A 12020-nucleotide genomic window follows, 5' to 3' on the forward strand; every position below is an offset into this window, starting at 1 on the left:
GCTTGTGGGTTTATTTGTTACTGCGCCCCAGCAAATCATATAGCCGGTGCTGCTCACTCATTCACGAACTTCCATGGTCCGTAGTCCTGCACAGTCCACTACTGTGCACTGAAATAGTAGAGACCTGAAATATTTGAGTCAGTGAGGAAGATTACAAGCCCTTTCTGCAGGGGCCAGGCTTTCCTCTTCACCCTCGGGCCCCCCACTTCACATGAAATGCCAGCACATCCTGTTTCTGATGCTATTGGCAACTCCTTGGGTGGTTTTTCTTTGTAATTGTGAATTCTTTAGCGGAGAAAAGGTCTCCATTTCTGATAACTCACTAACTGGCAGTGTGTAGAAATCTTTTGAAGCCATAGTTGGTAATGAATTAGTTTCATAAAACTTCCCCTTTGAAGAAATAAAAACCCAATTTCCACAAAATGTTGTATCTTTGTATACAGAGAGAGTACCTCACTGGATAGAGGTGAGGGGGTGTTGTCCTTTTCATCTTTTTGCTACCACTCCTCTTGTTCTTTCCTCTCTCAATTTTTCCTTTGGCTTGAAACAGGCACCCAGAGGGAACTTCCCGCCAGCTAAAAGCATTGCAGCCCTGTAGTCTTGATTGCCCCAAGGGTGGCGGGGCACCAGCAGGTACCCTCTGAGCATTTCCATTGTGCCTCCATCCCTGTTCCTCTGGATGCTGACAAATGTGTCACTGCCATGTATGACTCTGATCTCTGCTGACCTCTTGATTTTTTTATTCTTATCTTTCTGCCTCCTTTGGTTTCTCTCAAGCTATTCGGTCTTTTATAGATATCAAAGGCCAGTTAGGATTTTCCACATCTACACTGTGCATGAAAGAATCACCGAATATTGGGTGTGACCTTGAAGTCTCTGTTTTCTCATTCACTCAGCAAGTATTTATTGAACCTCTTTTACATTGCAGATCTGAGCCCTAACTTGCAGGCACCTAACAGTCTGATAGGTCAGATTGTGCTCTGTGGTCAGTGGCTATTGCTTTTAAGCAAAAAGGTGGGCTTTTACTTGTTTCCCCTTGAATCTGGAACAATCTGAAAATGTGGGCTTAATTCCAAAAGGCAGCATTTTATTGCAGTAGCATTTCAAAGTTTAATTAGGTGGCCATGTTTTGCCTGCATGGTCATCCACTGAGGTGATTACTGTAAGATAGAATATAAAGTACTTACTCTTTGTTACCCTGAATCCTTAACTTAAAAGTTTGATATGGAATTAATGTAATTGTCATTTTTCTCCATGCTTAACATTTTCTGCAACTATTGCACAAAAAAAGGGCAATTTAAAATGAACTTAAATGATTCATGTGAGTGTCTGTTTGAAGCAGTTAATGTAATATGAAAGGTACTGAGTTAATGCTTACACGTACAGTTTAAGCAGGACACTTAATCTCTGAGGCTTCCCCATCTATAAAATGGGGTTTTTGTTATTTGCCTGCCTCTTATAGTCATTGAAAGATTCAAATTTGACCAGGTATGTGAAAGTATTGTACAACTTATAAAACACTACCAAAGTAAGGTGTTGATTTAAATTATATATGCTATCACTCTGGGAAAATTTGAAGACATTAGGGAAGAAAATGAACATTTGATTATTACTAGGTGCCAGATAGAAAAAGGTGTTTTACATTAATTTAATGTAAACCACCTCAAAACCACCTTGTAAGGAAGGTTATAGATTGTTCCCATTTTAGAGATGAGGAAACTGAGAATTCAAGAAGCTAAATAATCTGCCCAACAGTATAGAGTTGGTGAGTGGTGGTGTTGCTGGGATTCCATTCTGAGTGTTAGATCCCAAAACCTGTATGTTCATTCCATTTCTCCAAAAGTGCTTACCTTTGTAGGAAAGAAAGTAATACTTACATTATAAAGGAAAAACTATTTCCTTTTACTCACAATACTTCTGACACCAAATGTGTGAGTTTTTCCGTTTATGACACCAAATGTGTGAGTTTCCATTTCTCTGTGGGCACCAACTGGGTGTCCAACAATTTAACTCAGTACAGAGTTAGCACAGACCCTCCAGCTTCAGGGCTTAGTCCCACAATATTGTCCCCACTTCAGATACCTGCAAAAGTCCCAGGTTGTCACCTCTACTTCTGACCAACCAGTGATAAACCAGGGGTCTCGTGACCCCCTTCTTGGGTTTGGTAATTGGAGGACAGCTCACAGAACTCAGGAAGGCACTGTACTTACTATTACCTATTTTATTATGAAGGACACAACTCAAGAACAGCCAGTTGGAAGAGATCCATAGGGCAAAGTATGGTGGGAAGGAGTGCAGAGCTTCAGTGTCCCTACATAGGCATGACTGATTAAATGACTGGTGATTAAACTTAATCTCCAGCACCTCCCCTTCTTGGAAGTCAGGGGGTGGGGCTGAAAGTTCCAACCATCTAATCACTTGGGTGGTTCCCAAGAGTCACCTCAGTAGAATAAACTCAGGTATGGACGAAACGGGTTTGTTATAAATAACAAAAGATGCTCCTTTCATCCTAATCGTTCAGGAAATTTCAAGGGTTTTATGACCTCTTTGCCAGGAACTAGGAACAAAAACTAAATAAAAACTTATTATATCACAATATCATGCATTATAATTTTTAAAAGACCAACTTCATATTTGAAATTTTAAAAGCATCAGAAAATTGAAAAGCCTGTACGTGTATATGTATGCATGTATATATGCTTTTCAAATACATACATATACATATATTATAATATATATATATTTTTTTCTCCTGTAGGTTAGAGTTATTGTGAGGTTTTTCTTATATTTCTGATTTTTCATTATGTTATTCACCTGGTATGTACATTTCTGTTTTGCAGAATCCTTTAACTTTGGAGTCAGTGAAACAACTAATTGCAGAAGGTAATAAAGAAGAGCTGCAAAAATGTTTTGGGGCTCGAATGGAGTTTGGGACAGCTGGCCTCCGAGGTGCTATGGGAGCAGGAATTTCTCATATGAATGACTTGACCATCATCCAGACTACACAGGTGCCACATTTTTATATTTCTTAGTTATTCTTAACATAGTCCCAGTGCTAAAAGATAAACTGAAGCATATTAAAAAGTTTAAGAGTTTATTTGAGCAAAAATCTATTTGAATCAGGCAATTCCAAACTGGTTAGGAGCTGCTGGGGAGAAAAAGTTTTTCCTCTACGCTGACAGATTCTTTGGCTGGTCTATTAATTAAAGTGGCGTAAGACAGATTAACAGGAGAAAACAAATTTAATTACATACGTATGGGAGCCTCATAAAGAGAATGAGACCCAAGGGCAGGTTTAGCAGTTGAGGCTTCAAAGTGGAGAATAACAATAGAAGGACTTTTCAAATATATATGTATATTTATATATACAGACATATAGGCATATATGTGTGTGTATATATATGTTTTTATAGCTATATTTTTCACAGGGCAGTAGAAAAGCAGATGTTTGCTAGTTAATGTTTGCCTGCCATACAGATAGCTCTTTCAGATTAAAAGTTATCTCTGATAATAGTTAATCTTTCGGACTTCCCTGGTAGCCCAGTGGTTAAGAATCAGCCTGCCAATGCAGGGGACACAGGTTCAATCCCTGGCCTGGGAAGATCCCACATGCTGCAGAGCAACCAGGCCCATGCACCGCAACTACTGAGCCTGTACTCTAGAGCCCGTGAGTCACAACTACTGAAGCCCACATGCCTTAGAGCCTGCACGCCGCAACTACTGAGCCCTTGGGCTGCAACTACTGAAGCTTGTGTGCTCTAGGGCCCATGTGCCACAACTACTGAGCCTGCGTGCTGCAACTACTGAAGCCCACGTGCCTAGAGCCTGTGCTCTGCAACAAGAGGAGCCACCACAATGAGAAGCCCGCACACCGCTGCAGAGAGTAGCCCCTGCTCGCCACAACTAGAGAAAGCCCATGCGCAGCAACGAAGACCCAACACAGCCAAAAATAAAAATAAAATTAAAAAAGAAAAAAGTTCCCTTTCTGGGTCAGGCTCCATATCTAAATTCTTCTAGGTAGTTAAGGAAGAGGTGAAAGTTTTTCTTCAGTCTGCTGGGTCTTGATTGCCTTCATTTCAAAATGATCCACATGCCAGAGTGACATGTTTTGGGGTCACGTATTCTGCTCCCCCTCAGAGCACTCCACTAACAAGAACTAGGGGAAAGACTTATAGAGAAGAGGCGGAAGCAAAGCAAGGAAATTAACAGATTGGCTACAGCTCAAGTGGGTGCCATATTTGGGAAAGCCTTGCTGGCTGTTTGTGATTGGCTGTCCTTAAGTTGCGATTTCTTAACCTTGAGGTTTTTACAGGGTTAGGTTTTGGCTTGCTTAGTAGGCTCCTAAGGCATTAAAGCCATCTCAGTCCAATGGCCTCCTTGTTTAATTAATTTAACTCCAGGCTCCTTTTGTATTTGACAGACCTGATTTGTTTTAATTATGGATGAGTCTTGTGGGTTTGCCTAGGCACAGGGAATCACACATTTACTCCATAAAGTTAGGCTTGCACAGTCAGCTGAAGCAGTACCTTTTCAAACTCAGGTAGCAGTTCATTCATTCATTCATTTATTCATTCAACAGAGATTTATTGGGTGCCAGACATCAGGGATATAATAATGACTGAAACAGACAGATTTCCTCATGGAGCTTTCATTCCAGTGCCAATCCACCAACTAAGCTGACCAACTCCTTTGTTCTTATAATGTTTGTTATGGTTGTACAGATGCAAGCATTGAAAAGCTTTTCTAACTGCCAGAATAACCAAGAGTTATTAGTTCTATTTCGTTTTAATTTACAGCATAGGTGGAAATTATTGCTGAGTTCCCTTGCCTTCATTTGTGAATTTTACTCTTAGAGTCCAGACCCAACTTTTAGGAATAAAGATGAAGCCTTTGATAAAACAGCTGATGCTGAGTGTCGAGAGTTCTGTTTATGAGGGAAATGAAGTGGAACAGATTGTTCTGTTTCTTCAACTGCTTAGACTTGTTAAAATTGAAGGTCACTTTAATTCCAGGAAAGAAGACGTTGGGAAAATTGACTACTGGTGATGACGTGTACTTTATTTGTACCTCCCAACATAAAGGCAGAGTTGGGCATGTTCTGGCAAAACCCTAAGAAGGAACTCTTGCATAAGGGTACAGAGTTGCCATGGGAACACATTACTGTTAAGCAGTAGGGCTCCCTAGATCTTTTTGGAGGGAAGGCTTAGAATAAAGTGAGCCTGGGAATCCTGTTCTAGTTTATGGATAACATGGGATCATGTTGATGGATAAGGTTGCCCTCTGCTCTGGTCACTAGGGCATACAACAAATCACGCAAAACACAGTAGTCTTAAACAACAACATTTAGTTTGCTCACAGATCTGTAATGTGGGTGGAGCTCAGTGAGGACAGCTCACCTCTGCTGCATTTGGCATCACGTGGGCCAGCTTGGAGCCTGGAGTCATCTGAAAACTCCGTTGCTTGCTGGTCTCTGGTGCGAACTCTTGTCCTGTTGGTGCCCCCAAATTCATCTGGTTGTATTTAAGAAGTAGATGCATGTGAGTCAAGAACAACCCACTAGGAAACAGGATAGAGACTAGAGGGAAATTTTTGTATTGTTTGCCTCATTGACAGAGGTTACAGTTTCCTTTTAGGTTACTTAACTGAGCCATTACACATCAGTGATAGAAAACTCATTGTCTTCTGAATTAGCCATTCTGTCTTTGGATCGTTCTCATTAAAGAATGGTTTCTTTATTTTGAGACAAATCTATCTTTCTGTAGCTTTTACATATTGGTCATAGTTTGACCTTTTGAAGGTATATAAAGTTTGTTTCTTACGCTCTATGATAATATTTCCATCCCTCAGTTAGTCTCTTCTCAGGAAAAAGCATGCCCCCTTCCCTTAGCCATGCTCTCAGGTCCTCAGCCTCAGCAGGCCCCAGAGTTTTTTAGAGCAATTTGGAGATGATAGGGATTTTAGACTAAGGCTGAATGTTTTTTTGCCCCCCTTGAACACTGGGGCCACACACAGGGGTCAACCTGGGCCAGGGAGAGAGCACTGTCACTGTTGTAAGCCTTAGAGTGTGAGCATCTGCGTACTGTCAGGGGACCCCACAAAACCAGTACACATGTTTTTATTACCTCATATCCCTCAACCTCAGAAGATATGCCCAATGCAATATTTTTGCACAAGAAAAACTGAATGCTTTCTAAATTGGTATCACTCTGGCAACAAAGCTGTGAAGTATTGCCCTACCAAAAATAAGAGTTACAATTACTTTTTATAAGACTTCCTTCAATCAAAGTGAAATAAGTGGTATGAACCATCATTATAACCTAGTCAACCAGAGTTCTTTTTGTTCTGTAATAAAACCTATTTTGTCCAGTAATCTAAACCTCTTGTATTCAAAGTTCACTGTTTTCTAATCTTCCATATTTCAGACTGATGTGATGTTATTGCACCCACTAAGATGCAGGAATTGTGTGTTCCACCATCTCTAGGCAGGTGGGAATAGCCCAAACTCTGCACAATTTTAATTTGTATAATGGTGGACTGATAGAGCCTCCTTAAGACCTACCTGCTTGAAAACAATATCACAAACAGAACAAGTTTAGATCAGTTAACTGTCGAAATCTTAACTGTCGAATTTCTTTTACCTACTGATGTACAGGGCAGGTGGAAATGTCTGAAACACCTCCCTGTCCTCAGACATTTTAGGCTAGTGTAAAATGAATACAGGCTTTGAAGAAAAATGACAGTAAAAATAATGCTCATAACAGCAAACACATAGTGCTTCCTTGGTGTCAGATTCTCAGCACTTGGCATGTTTTAACTCATTTAGCCCTCATACAGCCCTTTGAAGTAGGTACTATTGTTATTCCCATTTTACAGAAGAGGAAACTGAGGCACTGAGAGATTAAGGAACTTGTCATTTGCTCGTAGGTGGGGGTAGAGTACAAGCCCACAGAGTCTGTGTGCTTTTAACCCAGCACTGAACCACCTCTAACCAGACCCAGGCACAAATCTAGGCTCTGCTATTCGTGTATCTGAAACTGGGCAAGTCACTGAGCCTCTCTTGAGTTCTAGCTTTTCCATCTGTAAAATGAGGTTTCTTGGCCAAGTTGATCTGGGATTAGTGATAATAAATACTAAATGTCCAACACATTACCTGATACATACAGATAGAAAATAAATACAGCTGTTATTTTCCTATTGTTCAGTATATATATAATATATATATAGTGTGTGTGTTAGAACATATAGTATACTCTTTGAATCCGTGGGGTATTTTTTAGGGATTTTGTAGATACCTGGAAAAACAATTCAGTGACCTTAAGCAAAGAGGTGTTGTGATCAGCTATGATGCTCGAGCCCATCCAGCAAGTGGAGGCAGCAGCAAAAGGTATGTAAAGATATTTCAGAAACTTTTTTTGTAGTGTATTTTGTAGTTTTAGGTGTAATCACCATTTCAATATGTTGACTTTAAATATGTTTGTCAGCTACATTGCTTAACTATAAAACTGATGGGTAGATTCTTTTGCAACTTTTAAGAATTCTGGTTTTATGTTTGGGTTAAGAAGATAAAATCATTTAGACAACGTAGAAATTATTACCTATCTAAGGTAATTTTTTTAACTGACAATATTATTTCTCCCTCTCACTTTCTTCCTTTTATGTAAATTTTTTTCTTCCACTATTTATAAGCCTCATGAGCTCCTTCCCATTCTTAAATGCCCATTGCAAGCTGCATTCTTGTAACATTCCCAAACCAATGAGACTGTCTTATGTAGCTGTAAGCAGATGATGATGGTGATGGTGGTGGTGGTGGTGGTAGAGGAGGTGGTGGAGGAGGTGGTGGTGACGGTGGTGGTGGAGGAGGTGGTGGTGGTGGTGGTGGAGGAGGTAGTGATGGTGGTGGTGATGGTGATAGAATCATTTGAGTGCTGAATGTGAGTTAGGCACCTAGGTATTCACTCATTTAGCCCTCACCAAACTTGTGAAGTATGTACTTTTATCTCTGCTCTAATATCATAAAGTGAGAGAAGGCAACACAATTTAAACATAAAGAGGCTGACACCAGGGGTTAGCAAACTGTTTCTCTAAAGGGCAAATAGTAAATATCTTATACACTGTGGGCTGCACAGTCTCTGTCACAAGTCTGCCATGTAGCATAAAAGCAGCCATGAACAATTCATGACTGAATGGGCATGGCAGTGTTCCAGTAGAACTTTATTTACAAAATGGGCTGGAGTTTGCCAGTCACTGCTCTTAATCACATTATATGACCCTCTTTTTTAATTGAACATCCTCTATTATGTTGAATTTTAAAAATCTTTCCAGAGTATAAGTATTAGTAGTTTCTTAGATTGGAAGAACATAACAATGTTTAATATTAATGAAAAGTCTTATAACTTTACAGTGCTGGATGAATTCATAGAGTCCTAATCTTTGCTTCTCAGTAGCTTCTAGTCTAAGAGAGAAACATTAATGGGAACAAATGTGTGGCTGTGAGGAAGGGAGCATGGCCAGGGCAAAATACCAGATGACATCAGCTCCTAGGTTGAACTCAGGGTGATATAAAACATTGGGTCTTCAGCTGCAGGCTCAAAAATGTGATTTTTGTCAATAAAGCAAGAGAGAAGCTGTATCTCTCAAGGACTGATGCTTATGAACTACATTCACAAGAGAGTAATGTAGTATAAACCTCAGAATATCAGTTTGTCAATTTTAGTTAGTGAATTTACAATGAGAATTACATCATAAGCATGCTTTACGAGCAGGTCAGACCCTCCGGTCAAAGCATGCACAGTGCATATATGTGGCTAACTGCCTGTTTAGCTTCTCAAATTTCTTCTCCTTAGGCTGACTACCCTGCTTCAGGTTGACACATCTTTCATATATGTTAACATTGTCAATTAAGGTGCAGCTGTTTCTTGCTCTGGCCTTGGGGCCATATCAGTTCCTTAAAGTGACCGATGTTACTGATTCTATTTGTTTATGGTTCAGGTCTCAGAGTTTGATAGAATGGGATGGAGTGGAGCTCAGGGTCGCTGTCTGTCATCTACAGCAAGCAAGATATTTAGAGGTTGTAACAATTACTAACCAGTGTATGGTAAAACACTCATGATGAGGAAATGGGCATTTTCTTTTTTTTTTTAAATTTACTTATTTATTTTATTTATTTTTGGCTGCAGTGGGTCTTCGTTGCTGCACGCACTTTCTTTAGTTGTGGTGAGCAGGGGCTACTCTTCGTTGCGGTGCGCGGGCTTCTAGTTGCAGTGGCTTCTCTTGTTGCAGAGCATGGGCTCTAGGCACGTGGGCTTCCGTAGTTGTGGCTCACGGGCTCTGGAGCACAGGCTCAGTAGTTGTGGCTCACAGGCTCTAGAGCACAGGCTCAGTAGTTGTGGCGCACGGGCTTAGTTGCTCTGTGACATGTGGGATCTTCCCAGACCAGGGCTCGAACCCGTGTCCCCTGCATTAGCAGGCGGATTCTTAACCACTGCGTCACCAGGGAAGCCCGACATTTTCTTAAAGAGTCGGAAACTATTGCAGTCTCAGAATTTTACCTAAGGAAATGTTGATTAGTTCTTTAATCTTACAGTTTTAAATATCTGGTGGGAAACTTAAGCAATAACTGTTAAGTATATGCAAAGAACACACTGAATCTTTTTTCATGCACATTTGTAACTTAATTCACATATATCATGTATATATCGTAGGTATGTTGAGTGTCTCCTTTGACAGCTTTAAGAAAGCACCTTTAAAGTCAGCCTGAACACATGCTACACATTTCATGAGGGTAAAAGTGACTCAGTACCTTCTAGTGAATACAGTGTGGATTTAATTCAGATTTTTAGTTAAGTTGTTTTTGCTAAATTTTGTTATTTTTATGACTTTCCCCTATGTAGACGTATTTTTTTTAATTGTCAAAATCATTTTCGTATTACTATTGATCCTAGGAATTTTGACGCTTGAGTTGTTAAAGATCTCTTTTTGCCCCAGCCAGCTCCCGAAATAGTGTTCCATGAAGTTAGTGCTCAAGAACTATTTGGGAGAATGATCAAATATTTTGTTTGTTTAATCCTGTAATAGTGTGGTGGTGTTCATTGGAAGTAAATTGCTCAATTATTGTGATGAAGTACTTTACTCCATGCATGAAGAAAGACCCAGTGCCATGTTCTATGTCCTGCCCTAAGCCAGGTGCTGTGGAAATTGAGAAATATGTCAAAGTGTCAAAGATTTAAGTCTTCTTCTAAGGGCTGAATGGAGCCAAGATGTATATATGTCATATACATGTCATATGCGTATATGTGTTACACATATATCACATACACATGCCAGTGTGCCGTATGTTTTGTAGAGGACAACGTCGAATCAAATACGAGTCTTCATGGCATATACTGGATAGTGACAGCTTTAGACTCGGGTTTCTCCATCCCTGCACTGTTGCCAAGTGACTTGGTACTGGACCAGATAACTCTTTGTTGTGGGCACTGCCCTGTGCATTGTGGGATGATTAACAGCATCCCTGGCCTCCGTCCACTAGCTGCCACTAGCGCTCTACCCTGATGACAACCAAAAATGTCTCCAGGCGATTCAAATGTCCCATGGGGGCAGCATCGCCCTCCACTGAGACCCCCTGGATGGAAGAGAGCTGAGAGACTTGGGTGCAGGCCTGGGTCAGCCGCTAAGTGGCTCGTGGACATGGGACAGGTCATATGTCCTTTCTTGGCTTTAGTCCCATTTCTGTAAAACAAAGGGGTGGAGTGAGATGACTCCTAAGGTTCCTCCAGCCTTAATATTCTCTGCCAGCAGAAGTAAAATAAACGTTTTCTTTGACCTGGCTGCCGTTCTCAGTCTAAAGAAATGGTTGGACCTTCATTTCCTTCTTTATTGTCACCCACGGTCCTGATGGCTCTACTTTCCTTTTCTCCCCCATCACTCTGCATTTCCAGATTCGCCCGACTTGCTGCAACTACGTTTATCAGCCAGGGGATTCCTGTGTACCTCTTTTCTGATATAACTCCAACCCCCTTTGTGGTAAGTAACTCTTTCCTCTTGTAATTTCCTATCATGGAATCAGAGATGGGACATGGCCGAGTTTTACAGTCTTCAGTGCTCTTGGGATTCAGGTGTTTGAAAGATAGAAGGGCCCCTTGCCTTTTATCAGGAATTCTCCCTCCTCTCCAGGAATGTTCCTCCCACATCCTAGTAATATTCTCTGGTATTCAACTTCTGATTCATCCAAATTGATTTTTTTAATGCAATTTTTCTTTTACTTGCATTCGAAGGATATTTTAGCTAGTTAGCAAAATGTCTTTTGTTTGTTTGTCTGTCTGTTTGCTTTTTAATTTGGTTTGTATTCTTTTTTCCCAGCTATCACAATTAGGAAACTTCTTGGGTCTAAATCTGAATGCAACTCAAACCGTGTCTTACCATGAAAATTTTTGACAAGTTGGTGCACCAACTTTTTATATAAATGTTTCATTCTAAATCCTATTCATGGCCAGTATAAGAAGCATACTTGGCATGTTTTAGGAAGATTTTTATCAAATTCTTACTGTAGCAGAATCTAAAGAAAAGGACAATAGGGACTGTGACAGCTGTTGCTTTTAAGTAGATAGAACTGTTAAGAGTGGAGCCAGATGCTAAGCATAAATGTTTTTAGACACTAAACCAAAAACATGGTTTGAATGCAGTTAGTTCCATCAAGTAGAAATGAGAGTGTGTAAATAAAAAAGTGAGCTCCACTAGCTTTGTGTTTACTGTCTCTAGTGCACTGACAGGTAGGTGCAGCGCCTCCTAGATTGTAAATATCCCAGTAGGCACTCAATGTCACATCCAGATGGGGTTCAAGTTTTATTGTTTGATGGAAAAATTGCAATGTGTTCAAGCATCATTGGTCTTCTGTACTACGTAAGTGTTGATAGCTATTACTTTTATATCAGACATGAATTAAATGAGTGTCTCATGGTCATTTGCCCACCTAGTGGAGTGATTCTCCCTTTTTCTTTGCTCCAGGAAACCTGGGGAATATG

General features: G+C 40.3%; 1 protein-coding gene across 1 annotated transcript in view; it reads left to right on the forward strand.

The window, feature by feature from the left end:
- The first annotated feature begins 2906 nt into the window (after positions 1-2906).
- PGM2 (phosphoglucomutase 2) overlaps positions 2907-12020 on the forward strand; it is a 28411-nt gene continuing 19297 nt past the window's right edge. Inside the window, exons 1-3 of the mRNA XM_079699933.1 lie at positions 2907-3008; positions 7278-7384; positions 10938-11022. Of these exons, the coding sequence (XP_079556059.1) occupies positions 2922-3008; positions 7278-7384; positions 10938-11022 (279 nt within the window). The 5' untranslated portion in view covers positions 2907-2921. The remainder of the gene's footprint in view (positions 3009-7277; positions 7385-10937; positions 11023-12020) is intronic.

The sequence above is a fragment of the Hyperoodon ampullatus genome, assembly GCF_949752795.1.
Source record: "Hyperoodon ampullatus genome assembly, chromosome: 1".
Lineage (NCBI taxonomy): Eukaryota > Metazoa > Chordata > Mammalia > Artiodactyla > Ziphiidae > Hyperoodon > Hyperoodon ampullatus.